General features: G+C 38.3%; 1 protein-coding gene across 1 annotated transcript in view; it reads left to right on the top strand.

Annotated features, from left to right (window-relative positions):
* The window catches only part of LOC107687918 (small conductance calcium-activated potassium channel protein 2-like), a 38,696-nt gene that overhangs the window by 19,790 nt on the left and 3,309 nt on the right, over positions 1-15,597 (top strand). Inside the window, exons 4-6 of the mRNA XM_016485409.1 lie at positions 609-750; positions 825-935; positions 2,243-2,370. Of these exons, the coding sequence (XP_016340895.1) occupies positions 609-750; positions 825-935; positions 2,243-2,370 (381 nt within the window). The remainder of the gene's footprint in view (positions 1-608; positions 751-824; positions 936-2,242; positions 2,371-15,597) is intronic.

Below are 15,597 nucleotides of genomic sequence, written 5' to 3'. Positions count from 1 at the left end.
ATATATATATATATATATATATATATATATATTAGTGCATATATTATATTAAACATTTTAATATTATTTTAATTATGCAATTTTCATAAATTCATTTTGTGGTAATTTACAGTTTACTAGGTGATTTGTTTCAGAAAATAAGATCAACACATGCACACAATTCGATCAATTTTTAATTATATACAATTGTACAGAAGTACATTTTCTAGAAACGGAGCTCTAAGTATCAAAAATGCATCATTTCAGAGAAAAAAAAGATACTGTGCCTTTCTCTTAAGCTGTTGAAACCTCTAGAGTATCAAATCTCTCACGTTGCAGACCTGGAGGGCCTCTGTGAGCTGCGTAACCCTTTAAACAGCAGTTAAATAGGTTTGGAAAGTGAGTCAATTGTGTCCCAACTCAGCTAGATCCCTCAATTAGCCAATTAAGTAATAGCTTACAGCAACAACAGCACGTCCAACTACTGCAGGGGAGCGAGCACTACTTAAATGTATAATGTGAGACAAATTAGCACAATTTTCATGGCTGATTGATTGACTTACAATTAAGCCATAGATGAGTGTAAAGTAATTGCAGTTGTTTTTCTAATGTCATTTTACCCTTACTAGATACCATGACAACATGGATGTAACCAGCAATTTCCTTGGAGCCATGTGGTTGATCTCAATAACTTTTCTAACCATTGGATATGGGGATATGGTCCCCAATACATACTGTGGGAAAGGAGTCTGTCTCCTCACCGGCATTATGGTAAGTGCCGTATCTCAGCGTAACATAGAGTTTGTTTTCGATTGAATGCTTAAGGCAGTTGTTTGTTTTGTCAGGGTGCAGGATGCACTGCTTTGGTGGTCGCTGTGGTCGCAAAAAAACTGGAATTAACCAAAGCCGAAAAACATGTACATAACTTTATGATGGACACCCAGCTGACAAAAAGGGTAAGTCTGAATTCCTGAATCAAATGAGTCTTGTGGCGTCGTATGTCACCGTTTGTTTTTAATCCCTGCAAACCTGTGAAAATAATACCCAGCTTATGCAAAGTGGAAAATAATGTGCATCTATTAAATATAAACAAAATATGTGAATTTATTAACGTGACACCCTGCTTCCAAAACATTATTTTGAAACCCAAATACACAAAATTCAGCTTTTTGAGAGGAAGATTACATATAATAAAGTTAAAAACAGTTACGACGTTGGCCTGACAGAAATGTGAGAAATAGGCTGGACATGTAAAAAAAATAGGCTAGATATTCTAGCTTTCGTTCTTCAAGCATGGCTTACTTGGTTAGCCAGATAAGCTTTGTTACATAAACGAAGTATATTATTTTAAGATTAGCCAATTACGCTAACAGAGGCTTAATGCTAATGCTCTGCAACATGCTAACACCAAACTCTATACAGTGCGACAGTGTCTGCTCAATTTTCAGCAACCTGGTGGTGCTTATGGAACAGTAGCGATACAGCGTTTCCAAAGCAGCGCTGCGCTTATGAACACTACTTTAATATGCATTAAACAGAGGCATGATGAAAAGAAAATACCATCTAAACTTTTCTAAAGACAGTCAGTTTCCCTCAGAGATGCATTCATATAAACCCCCACCCCCAATTGTATCGCAATTCGTTTAACATCTCAACCGACTTGAATCATCACATATTTTAGCAATAATTAGCAAGCTAATTATTTCAGTACATATCCCAAGGTTTCACTATTCTAAGGCCATGTCCACACGTACACGGGTATTTTTATAAACAGAGTTTTTCCCTTCTTCCGTTTAAAAAAAAATCTCTGTTCACATGAAAACGCAAACGCATGCTATTAAGCACTGTCAAGAACATGCCAAACCAACAGGTGGCGATATAATCTCAACCGTAAAGCCATGTTGGCCAATCAGAAGCCTGAAAAAGTTTCCAGTAGGCGGAGATAACAGTGCGGGCTCCGACGTCACAAGCTAAAATCTCCGGTTTCGCTGTCTACACGATAACACTGCAAGAACCGGAGTTTTTGAAAATCTTCACCCTGGCAGGCGTTTTCAAAAATGTTCGGTTTCAGTGAACTGGTGCTGCGTTTGCATGTGGACGAACGGCCAAACCGCATAGAAAAAGCTGCGGTTTTAAAAATAACCGCGTTCGTGTGGACAGGGCCTACAACTTATTATGCAAACCAAGTAAGCCACGTCAAATCATTGGGGCTCAGGACGCTTCAGCAGAAGCACTGAATGCTACAATGCTAACTCTCCCACAGGTGAAAAACACAGCTGCTAATGTTCTCAGGGAGACGTGGCTCATTTATAAAAACACCAAGCTGGTGAGGAAGATGGACCACGCCAAAGTCAGGAAACATCAACGCAAGTTTCTTCAAGCCATCCACCAGTAAGTCAGATCTCTGGAGACCCGTCAGGACTTCTCGCGCCCTTTATGTGTGTGTCTGTTTTTCAGAATGCTTTGAGCTCTGAATTGTTTGACACCTGTAGCCCAGGGTAGAAGCCGCTGATGATGGATTCATTTTTGTTGTGTTTGAATGGGTAAATCCATTTGTACCACATTTGTTTTGGTGATCTGAGATATTTAGTATCGCTCATTGTATTGACGCTCTGTTCTTCCATTATAGAGTTAATTCAGCCCTCAGTAAGGCACTAGTGAGGACACTTGCTTTTTCCCCATCATTCTCACTCTTGGTATTTATGGGCCATCTAAAAGAGGACGTAAGTGCCCTGTAAATGTCACTCTCTTCCAGTGACTGATTATTTGGGAAACCCAAAAGGCAAAATGGTTATAAACCCACCTCATTTCAGCTGAAACCCTCTGGGTTTGTAGTTTCTTCACCATGTTTTATTTTCAGCTACTCTCAGAGATACTGGCTCGAAATTGAGGCTATTTGTTGTTGGGTTATAAAGCACTTTACCATGAAACTTTACCACAGACAAAACACACTTTTCTCATCAATACAGTGTAAAACATTACAGGAAACATTTCAAACCTTGTATTATAAGCCTCCACTAAATGGATGAGATGCCCATTAATGGAAAGAACTGAATTCTATCATTCACATAGAAATTTAAAGTTTTTTTTATACCTAACGGATTTTATCTACCGCTATCTTTCTTTTAATGAGAATAAGTTGTGTGTTAAACTTCTAAATCATATAAAACTGTATTTTATGTTTGTAAAGAACATTAGTGTATCAAGTGCTCAATACTTCAGGATCATATATGTTACCATTCAAAAGTTTGGGGTTGGTATTCATATTATTTAATGTTGCTTGCATTTATTTGATCAAAAATACAGTAAAAAAAAAACTGTAATATTGAGAAATATTATTATTTCACAAAATATTATTATAAATATTATTTCTATTTGGATGTATTTTAAAATGTGATTTATTCTGTGATCAAAGCTGAATTTTCAGCATCATTACTCCAGTCTTCAGTGTCACATGATCCTTCAGAAATCATTATAATATGCTGGTTTGCTGATCAAGAAACATTTGGTATTATCAATGCTTACTATTTCGTGAAAACGGTGATAAATTTTCAGGATTCCTTTATGAATGAAACGTTCAAAAGAGCAGCATTTATTTGAGATAGAAATCTTTTGTAACATTGTAAGTGTCTTTAGTGTCACTTTTGATCAATTTAATGCATCCTTGCCGAATAAATGTATCCATTCACTTTATCAGGTTATCATCTGTTATTGTATTAAATTTAGTGAAAAATACCCTTACTTTAAAGTTACTTTTTAAAACCACCTGTGATTTAATAACACTGTTCTATGTAATCTTCAAGAAATCTCAAAATGAATATCTAATGTTCATATTGTACATTATAATACATTATCATACTGTACATTATAATAAAGATACTAGTTTTAAGTATTTTGTTTGATTTATTTAGACAAAATACTTTGTAATTTTTAATATCAGCATGTATCAGCTATCGACCATGAAAATAATTATAATTATTATTACCTTGGCTGTATTAGACAGAATTATCCTGTCAATACCATATCATCATAATAATTGTAATTTTTAAAAAACTGGTTGAAAAGCTTTAAAGGGATGATTCATTCTTGGAACAACATGAGGGTGAGTAAATGATGACAGAATTTTCTTTTTTGGGTGTCTATCCGTTTAATTGTTGAGTTAAGTACAAAACTGTTTTCAAAAGCATATCATAATTCAAAAAGCGCTCTACCAAAAGCCTGGAAAAAGGTTAAAATAATCTTCAACAAGACCTAAGGAAATACTGTAATTAAACTGAACTGAATTCAGGTAGTGTGTATATCTCAAAGCAACAGTATGAAAGCAGTGAAATGGCTTTGAAGTCCATGGCTAACGCTGTAATTGTGGACCGTGTAAGCTAATATTGAATAAGGAGCATCTCTAAAGCAACTGGAAACCATGACGGATGCGGAGAGCACATCCTATCGTCCTTTACTCCTGCTTCACTATTCATGAAGGTGTCAGGGGACGAGTTTCACCGCCTTTCATTTTAGGCTTCTGTCAGACTCTCTCTTCTTTTCTCTCTTCATTTAAAGATTATTCATCACTCTGTCCCACTTTTCATCTGCTCTGTGACATTAGCGTTGTGTCCAGTTTAATGCTAGCTATAAAGCAATCATTAAATCTTTTTTTATTCAGATTTCAAATCAGATTTATTTGTCCTGTTAAGCTTTGAAATGTATGGTCGTGATTTTGAGCCGGAGGAGACACATTTCATGCTATTAGATGAGAGTATTGAATGCCTTCTGTTTATTTTGTCTCACACTGCTCTTTTATAATTAGCTAAATCAACCATGCTCATAAAAACAAATATTCATTATTGAAAGATGTTCTTTCAGAATAATTAGCTAAATCGAAACACTGATAAAAATCTGCACAAGCATTTGCAGAAAACATTTATCGCATTTGAATTCCCTTCATTTTGTTCTGCATCTATGTTTCATCATTGGTGTTTGCCAGATAAACCACTAAGCAACCACCTTAATGTTGTAGCAGCAATGCAGAACACCCTAGCAACCTCCCAGAATTTCTAGCAACCACCAAGTAGAACCACCAACCAGTCACCTAGAATGTCTTAGCAACTACCAGAATACCCTAGCAACCACCATGTAGTCCCTAGCAACCAGCCCGAACCCACAGGAACCACCTAGCAATCACACCAAATACCCTAGCAACCACTCAGAATGTCCTACCAGCCACCTAGCAACATCATCCTAACTACCCAGAATGTCATAGCAGTCACTTTACAATCTCTTACTAACTCCCCGGATTGGACTTCGCAATGTCCTAACAGCCCCTTATAATCTCTAGCAACCACAGAACAAACCCAGCAAACACCTAGAATGTCCTAGCAACCCCCAGAATGCCCTTGCAACCCCATAGCAACTACCATTTAGACCATGACAGCCACACAGAACAGCCCACCAACCAATTAGAAACCACCCAGAACCACTAGCAACAACCATGTACACCCTAGCAACTGCACAGTACCACCTAGCAACCACTCAGAACCACCTAGCAACCCCTAGAACTCCAAGCAACCACCGGATAGACCCTAGAGACCACACAGACACCACACATTTAGACCTTCACAACCACAAAGAACAACCCACTAACCACCTAGAAACCACTAGTATCCACCATGTACACCGTAAAAACCACACAGCACCATCCAGCAACCATCAAACAGACACTAGAAACCACAGAGAACCACCCAGTAATGACCTAGAATGTCCTAACAACCCCCATAATGCCTTAACAACTATCATTTAGACCCTAGCAACCACTCAGAACCACAAGCAACCACCATGTAGACCCTAGCAACCATGCATCACCACTCAGCAACCACTCAGAATCACCTAACAACCCCTAGAACTCCTAGCAACCACCAGATAAATCCTAGCAACCTCACAGAACCACCCAGTAATGACCTAGAATGTCCTAAACACCCCCAGAATGCCCAGGCAACCTCCATTTAGATCCTAGCAACCACCAGGTAGACCCTAGAAACCACACAGAACCACAATCACCCTGCAATCACACTGAAACCCCTAGCAACCACTCAGAACATCCTTGCATCACGGTAGTGAAAACTTTTCTTTAGGAGAACTAAAAATCTGTTTTTCCTCACCACTCAATGACCTTGATTCATTATGTAAAGTTGATAATGATCGAGACAATGTATTCAAACTTCGTCGTCTGCTCTGTTTCACTCTTGCCACAAAATGGAATCAGATGCCGTCAGGCTGCAGTTTGCGAGATACAACACAGCTAATAATGCTGAGGGTAAAATCACACAATGTCCTAGCTCTTTTTATAGACACATAGGCTGAAAGAAAACAGTCTTGAGATTGCTTGCAGCAGCAGTGTTGGGAATACAGACGAGTGGGCTAATGTTCAGTCAGGACGCATAAACCACAGGCTACTGCTCACACACATGACACCGCAGATTAATGGTCAAATCGCTCCCGGCTCTGTGTAAAACCATTAGTGTGTGTTCTTGTGTTTTTATGGTTGTATATGTGTTCACATGCCTTCATTAAGACTATATGTGAGCATCAATACGGCCAATACAAAGTCAGGTGTGTGCGCCCGTCTTAACAGGCCTGTGGTTTTCTGTATTCTACTTTGATTCATTCCCCCTGATTCTGTTCAATTTCCTTTGTTTAAAGAGCGCCTGGCCCCGTTCCAAACCCATAAAGATAGGAAACCGCCGTCGCAGGCCAAATCTGAAACTACCCAGTTGGCTCAGTCTTCACTAATGGCTCCGGTGTGTGTCCTTTAACACTGAATGCTTGCGGTTTTGCATAATGAGGACGGCTAGGATCGATTTCCACTGATCGAGGCTGTTCTTATCATGCATTAGTTCTAGAATAGCGAATCGCCTGAAATGATCTACAGGCCATCTTCAGGCCAAGGTACGTTTTAGATGTTCTACGCATGCCGAGGCCACACAGGAAATAAGGAACACATCTTGTTTTTGGAGGTCTGTTTGTCCTCTGCTGTGCAGGCAGGTGCCGGGCTGCGATAAGCAAATTCACTGTTAACAGGGCGATGATGATGATTGCACGTCACAACGAAGATTGCGAACGGTGGCTTTGGGGACAGGCAGAGAATGTCTGTGGAATGCACATGAAGAATGGGAGGAGAGGGGTGGGCGGTGCCAGCGGTAACTCTAGCCTGTGTGCAGCGTCCCATGCACCAACTGCTGTGCCACCAAACCCTACTTTAATCATCAGCAGGGTCCGTAGGACCAGCACTCTTGGGCCAGAGTGTCGTTAGCTAAACGAGCGGCGCAAGACTGACACACAGCGCATCTGGCACGTTATTAAAGGTCAGAAAGAGACACAATCTGATGCACTCCATAATAAGTTGCTTTTTCTAGCGTCTCTTTATGGTTTTAGGATAAAGGTTGAGTATCTAAAGAGTGCAAACATTGCGGATTTGTGGTGCTCTCAAAACAGTTGGTTTTATGAACTGGTCCAGTATGTTATCTTCTGCCTCAAGTTAAGTGTGAGTTTGGGCCGGAGCTATGTGTTTCAGTAAAGGCTTGTTCACACCAAGACAGCAGCTATTAAGATAACTACAATCACCTAGAATGTCTTGGCACCTAGCAACCCTTAGCAACTATACAAAACCCTAACAATTACACCAAATATCCTAGCAACCCCTCAGAACGTCCTAGCAACCATTTAACAACATCCACCTAACCATAGATATGCCATAGAAACCACCCTGCACCGTCTTACTAACTTGAAATAATAACTGTAAGCGTTAGGGTTGTAAAGGAGTGGAAAATTTCCAGAAACTTTCCAGGATATTTTGGAAACTTGCAGAACATTTTGGAAATGTTCAGAAACTTTAGGTAAGTTTCCAGAAATTTACAGAAAATGTTCCGCCTCTTTGCAACCCTAATTAGCATTCATATCAACGCATGTTCACATTCTGTTTATTGTAAGCATGTACTGCAGTTTGTAGCAACCTTCAGAACCCCAGCAACCATAAGGTTGATCATAGCAACCACATAGATCAAACCCAGAAACCACCATTTAGACCCTAACAGCCACACAGAACAACCCACCAACCACCTAGAAACCCCTCATAATCACTAGCAACCACCATATACACCCTAGCAACCACACAGCACCAACCAGCAACCATTCAGAACCTCCTAGCAACCACACGACAGACCTTAGAAATCAAACAGAACCACCCAGCAACCATCTAGAATCTCCTAGCAACCCCCACAATGCCTTAGCAACTACCTAACCTAACCCTAATCCTAGCAACTACCTAGCCACCCCTAGAATGCCTTAGCAAAAAGCCAAAACCTCTAGCAACCACCTAACAATCACACTGAATACCCCTAACAACCACTCAGAATGTCCTAGCAACCATCTAGCAACATAACCACCCATATGCCATAGCAACCACCCTGTGACGTCTTACTAATTATAAGTAACGATAACTATATTAGCATCCACATCAACGCACAATAGCGTTCTGGGCCCGGTTCCCCGATACCGCTCACTCTTAGCGCGCTAAGAAGACTCGAAAGATGCTAATGATAGCTCAGCAAGTTAATCCAAAAAGACAATATAAATCAACCAAAAACATTTGCAATCAAAAGCTGCCTTGCCTCAACCCCGGCAGCGTGCAGGGCAGCCCTCTGTGGAGGATAGAGGACCTCAACTTCTCCCTCTCCATCTTCCTCCTCATCTGCTTCCACCTCCTCCTCCTCCCCCTCCGGAATAGGTGCGCCTCCACGCACAGCCATGTTATGGAGTATGGCCGTTGCCACCGTAACTGCGCAAGAGCTGTGAGGCTTCATGCGCAGTCCTCCTGCCGACTTGTGCAGGCACCGAAAGCGCAGCTTCCAGATGCCAATTGCACACTCGACAACGTTGCGCGTGCGAACATGTGCAACATTGTAGGCTCTTTCAGCCTGAGTCTGTGGGTTGGTCAGCGGTGTGAATAAGTATGTTCTCAGAGATATAGCCACGTCAGGCAAAATGTCAAAAGGGCTTAAGTTTTGCCGAATAAAAAAATTGACATGGACTAAACGGCTCCGCGGCCGGCGCCGTCTTTGATTCAATACAAGGACACGTTGGATCGCTGCCATAGTTGGTCGCTTACTGGACACCACCATGCTTACCCATTTATAGATCTTAGCCATTTAGAGCCAAATTGTTTGCCAGATTTTAATTATCAAAAGTGATTGCCAATTTAAACGCTTTAATGACATTACGAAATAGCCTAGGCTAATTACCACCATATTAGTTCTGATACCAAATAAAGTCAACTTCATAAATAGGCCTGTATCCATTGCGAACATATTTTATTATTAGTCTTAAAATGTCCATAACATAAAATCATTGTTGAGCCACAACATTGTCAACATACCATAGTTTGACTTGTACTGCGCTGCGCTGATTTCTAAAGACTGCTGCACAGTGGCGGCGACTAGCGTCTTGAGCTCAAACAACGCTAAGAGAGAGCTTACGAATGGTCCAGACCAACCTTACGAAAGTGTGACTTACAGAAGATATACTTAGCGTACGAACGTGTCGGGAATCGTGCCATAACGTTAAGAGAGAGGTTAAGGAATAGGTTAAGAACTACTTAGCGATAAGAACGTTTTGGGGAACCGGGCCCTGTTTACTATTGGCAAACGCTGCAGTTTTGTTGTCTGCCACTTTAAATGCTCAAGCTCTTTAAAGCAGGATGGATTCTGATTGGCTGTCAATGTTTTTATCATTCATCAGTTGGAAAAAATTGTTCTGAAAGCAATTTCAACAATATTGTTCTTCTGTGTCGTTATCGTTAAAATTGTAGCGTGATCTTCCCTATTTTTTGCCTATTTAATTATTTTCATGTAATGTTAAAACAAATGTTAAAACTTTATCATTATTATAGTGATTGTTATTGTCTTTGGTGTGAACAGACCTTAAGGGGTCGTTCACACAGAACACGTTTTTGCGGCAGTGGAATGAAAGAAGAACACAAGGGGCTCTATCATACACCCGGCGCAAGGCGCGGCGCAAGTGTTTTTGCTAGTTTCAGCCTGACGCAGTTCTCATTTTCCCGTCCTGCGCCACGTTGTTTAAATAGCAAATGCATTTGCACCCATTTGTGCGCCCATGGGCGTGCTGGTCTAAAAAAAGAGGTGTGTTCAGGCACATTGTTGGCGCGTTGCTATTTTGAGGAACTGAAAATAGACTGCGCCATAGATCAACTCAAACCTGGTCTAAAGTCTGGCGCAATATTTTTTCTTTGTTATTTAAAGACCGCGTTAGTAATATGCGCCTATAGGCGGGTGCACAACGCGCATACACTTTGCTTATTACACACACAGGGACACGCAGCAGCACACTTTTAAATATGAAAAATTACATTCTGCCATATAAATAGCGAACCCGCCATGGCGCGAGCGCAACTGGATTTAAAGGGGATGGGAGATGAGACTTTGATTGGTTTATTGCACATTACGCCCAAAAAACACCCATTACTCATTAAGAGAAGAGGGACAACCCGTTTAGACCATGCGCCTGGGCGCGCCGTCTGTTTTCCCGTCGTTAAACTAGCAAAAGTGGATTCGGACACGCTCTGAGTGCACCTGCGTCATGCGCTTTAGACCATGCGTTTAGATCGTTAAAATAGGGCCCAAGGTCTTAGAGACACATTTTTAAACAGTTGAGATACCTTTAACTTGGACTTCGCGTTTATAAAATGCTGTCTAATGCACAAGATGAGTGCAGCCTTAAAAAACGTGTTCTTTTTAAAATAGCTTCCCTTTTCCTGTAACAACCTAATTTAACGTTGTAATGCACCAAATATACATTGCTATTTTTGTCGCAATGTCATTTTACAACTATTTTTTTTTCAAAAGAAAAAATTAGTTAGTTGCTGCTGTTTGTTACAAATCCCTTATGTAAATTCAGTTTTTTTTTTTTGTATATAGTGTAAATGTATTTGTGAAAGTTAATGACATTTGAGTTTTAACGGCAAAATGGAGTAACAGTATGGATAAAAATAGAAAACTGCTGCATGTGCGAATGAAATGTGGTAAATCTAGCAAATTTTACTAGGGTTTTGTGTGAAAGTGGGTATTGTATTCATCTTTTTTATATTTTAGTAGCTAACTACTTTTTTTAAAGGCTAGCTGTGAATTATGAGTAGCTTGTAGTTTGGTAAGCCCAACAATGGCGGTCGGGGACAGGGACGGGGCAGTAGTGAATGTTTCCGGAATCCTCACCTGATGACTGTGTGTGGATGGAGGATGCAGGGAGATCTGAACAGAATAATCATGCCACATTTTAACTGTTGTGATAATTCATTTGTCTATTTTATGTTTCCTTTTTTTCCTGTTTGTGTCAACACAATGCAATAGAGCTCGAAAGTAAGTCTTCGCCTCACCTTTAGATACAGATCTGTTGTGTGCATGCAAATGAGAGCTTGTATTTCTATCTAATGAACTGAGCAGAAAAAAACTGTACACGCCCTTATTTGATAAGTGAAATTCATTCTTTAAAAAAAATTATATATATGTTTTTTACTGTATCAAGCATTATTTAAAATTTGCACAAACAGAGATTATTTTTATTACAATTAATTACCAAGTGGAGTATTAGAGACAATCAAGGACATTAAATGTAACCTATTAACACAATTGCTAATTAGCTGTATCTCAAGCACATGTCCAGGTTTTTCACCCCAAAATCAACAAAGAAATCAGAATTTATATTTTGTTTAAATAGCCTATTTTTAGGACTTTTTGTGAAATTAAGCACTACTCTCACTACTATAGTGGCCAAAAAAAAATCTTTCTTGTTATATATATATATATATATATTAGTGCATGTGCATATAAATATTCTTCAAGTATATTATGTCATAATATATATATATTTTTTAGTTGTAAAGTATTTATAAATATACATGATAGTATTTGTTGTATTAACTTTATTTAAATAAAAAACACATTAGAGTAACTTTTGATTTTGAATAATGAGAATTAAAAAAAAACAAGTGTGGGGATTAAATGTACTAATTTATCATGAAAATAATGTCACAATGCATATCTTAGTTAATAGACCTACAAAAGCTAGATTTTTATTTTTATTTAATTTAATTTATGATATTTCTTTCTTGTGATTTTGAACTGAAATGTGACCTGGAGATTTTGTGAAATTCACTCAATTAGATTTAGTCTTAGATTAGTCTTAAACCAGTGCTGACACAAACAAACTGAACCAACTATACATGCCCATTTTATCCAATGAATTTCAGTTATCAATGATAGAGGGTGTTTTCTTTCCATTGTTGCATGTATGTGTTTATTTGGGACGTTTAATCAGACAGCCACTGATTAAAAACTTACTTACTTTGCTTCCATGAGTCAAACGATGACTGTTCCTGAACTCTTTCATTTACGTCCAGTTTCTCAGTTCTATTTCATCTTTGCATCTTTGGGCTCATGGAATCCGAGTTGCCCCTGAACCAACATTTGTCTCCGCATATCCCACCTTCCCCCACCTCCACCCTTTCATTTCCCATTTGGATGACCGGTAACGGTGCGGATGAAGCCCTTAGTCATAATGTGAACCGGCCGGCCTCTGAATTTTGCCAGTCGTACTGAACGTTTCCCCACATCTTCAGCTGTGGCATCTCAGCATGCTGAATGATTTCCTGAAGCTTATGCAGCGAGGCAAATGGGTGTAACGTTTGCTTCGGCTGCTAGGAACAATTACATTGTTTCACTGCAGCCCAGACCAGCATGTGGTGAATCAGACTGACTGCAAGAAAACGCACACAGCTCGATGCCTCTGTGTGGGATTGTACGAGTGAGCAAGAGCTCTCAGACGCTAAGGTCAGCAGGTGCCTGAGGGAGCCTCTGGATGACAGTTATCCCAAAATGCACTGCTCCCTTTGCCCCAGCAGGAGCTAATGTTCACCACACACACGTCTCAGGGAACAGAAGGAGCCTCATGAATGAAGCTCAGTTAATGTACAGCATGTAGGCTACCGCTTTTCTCTAATATACTCGTGATGTGAAAACCGGACGCTTGCCAACTGCACGCCTCTGCTTTAGCATTGGCACAGTGGATATAGAAATGTGACACGATGCCCCGCAGATAAATTAGATTTAGTTATATATGCTTTGAAAAGCTTTTCATGTCTTAAATGGTCAGATGTAGTTCCTCTCTCTAAACGTTATCGGTCATCCAACTGTAAAATTAATTTAATTGAGCCATTCTCTCTAGACATACTTATTGTAAAACAGTATTTCAACAATAGGAATTAAAAAGCAATTATGATTGTGTTACATGAAGTGCCTGTCATTTGCTGCGGGGAAGTCCTGGTCATATTTCACCACCAAAAAATAAATAAATAAAAATCTAATCAGAGAAAAAAATCAATTGTTTTACTTAAAGAAAATTCTGATTGTTCTAGGACCATCAAGATTTGGACTATTTATTTATTTATTTTTCATGACAATTAAACACATTTTCTTCTGTGATTCTCATAACCATAATGCAACAAAAACAATGATTTTAAACAATGAATTTTAACTTAAAAATAAATAAATAATAATGATGATATGTATTGAAGGGCCTTCAGTATGCTGATTAAAATAAAAATATCACAGTATTATTTTATATTATAAAAATATTTTAATGTAAATTATATATTTATATATACATATACACACTGTGTGTGTGTATATATATATATATATATTCATGTTATTGAGAATAATAGGAATTACTGTAAAACTAAAACATGGGATGTATTACAGTATTTTTTAAGGTATTTATAATCTTCACACTAATTATTTTATTTAAATATCTATATATTTAAATATTCATGATCAAAACTATTATATTTAAACTAAAGCTATTTATATTAAAATAATGGGAATTTCAATAAAAATGTGGCATGTATTACAGTAATTGTTCTTCACACAAATTATTTTATATTATGAAAAGCACTTTAGTGGCATATAAATTAAACATAAGCATAAAGGCAATACGATTATTTTAACAGAATTACTGCTATTACGGTAACTTTCATGTTATTCATATGTTTTTTATTATAAAACATCTAATTAATATACATTTAAAAAAAATTAATATATATTTCATATAATACAACAATAAAAAAAAGCTTTAAAAACTATTTATAGTTGAGAATAATGGTGGGGAAGTAAAATAAGGGGTTTAAAAGTAATAAGAACTACAGGGTAAAAAAAGTGCTTAATTGTTTTGAAAATGCCAATCCAAACAATGCTAATGGTCCTAAAAACAGTTAATTTTCTGTATACAAAATATAATTCCTTATTTTTTCTTTTGGCTTCATTGTAAAATCTGACCTGGACATGTTTGTGTGTGATTCATCCAGTAGTCTTTGGACAGACTCTGCACTCGTTTTTCTATACTGCTGTGTGGTGCTTTTTTTGCCCCTCCAGTGGTTGGCAACAGAATTGCAGCCTTTGTGTCCATATACTCCACTCCATGCAGCTCTCCTGGACGGAAATTGCTACATTTGGGCCAATCACCATCCAGTCCCCAGAGGCCGCCCATTTTGTCTGCTCTCTGATGTGTGTCATCAAACTCTCAGTTCAATTAGAGAGTTTAACTCGACGCTTAATGTGTCAGTCTCCACACAATGAATTGCTAAATGTTGCTCTTATCAGCGATGATTACAAATATCTCCAGCTGTGATTCAATCCCTTTTCCCCAGAACAGAGTACAGCTTTCTTGTGTTTCTCCCTTGTGAGTCAGGAAACATACTGAATGCAAACGCAATTTATGTGTGTTACTCGCACACGTCTTGCAGGAGTGCTGTATGCAATGCCCTTGAGAACGAGATTAGAAAGCACTTAATGTATAGTGAAGATAAGTAGTTCCTAAGAAACCTAATTAAATGGAGATGAATAATTAATGCTAGCAGTATGGATTTGAGTGAGAGGGTTGGTTTACAAAGCTGTGTGATGTAGTATTCAGTTCTCACAGGCCATTTATCTCAGCTTCCTTACAGTAAACAGTGATCGGTTAAACAATACAGCAAATCCAATATGAAACAGGATTCAGTCACTATTTTAAAGGAATGTTCCAGGTTCAAAACAAATTAGACTCTTATAAAGAGATGCTGTGAAGTATCACCAAAAAAAAATTAGACTGTCCTTCAGTTTGTAAAAAAAAAAAAAAAAATTGCATTTACAGCAATACACTTACAATAGAAGTCTATGGGACAATTCAGGAGGGTTTAAAAGCAAAATGTGGAGGTCATATTTTTGTAAAAGTACTTACAAATTATTCTGTATTTTCAAATTCGTCATATTCCATACCCTTACACATATAATTTGAATGTTACCGGGATCAGTGGTTGTACATAGTCATTAAATATTGGATATAACTGCGTACAGACAAGGTTAGTAAGCAATTTTATCACGCTAAAAGTAATTGTAAAGTTACATTTTTGTGTATATTCTGTATATTTTATATATGTGTTTATGTATACAATGTATATTTTAACATTTGAAACCTGGCCCCATAGACTTCTACCGTAAGTATATTACTGTAAACAGAATTTTCATG

Source organism: Sinocyclocheilus anshuiensis, unplaced genomic scaffold (assembly GCF_001515605.1).
Source record: "Sinocyclocheilus anshuiensis isolate Anshui unplaced genomic scaffold, SAMN03320099.WGS_v1.1 scaffold205, whole genome shotgun sequence".
NCBI lineage: Eukaryota > Metazoa > Chordata > Actinopteri > Cypriniformes > Cyprinidae > Sinocyclocheilus > Sinocyclocheilus anshuiensis.
This window is presented reverse-complemented; position numbering and strand designations above follow the sequence as displayed.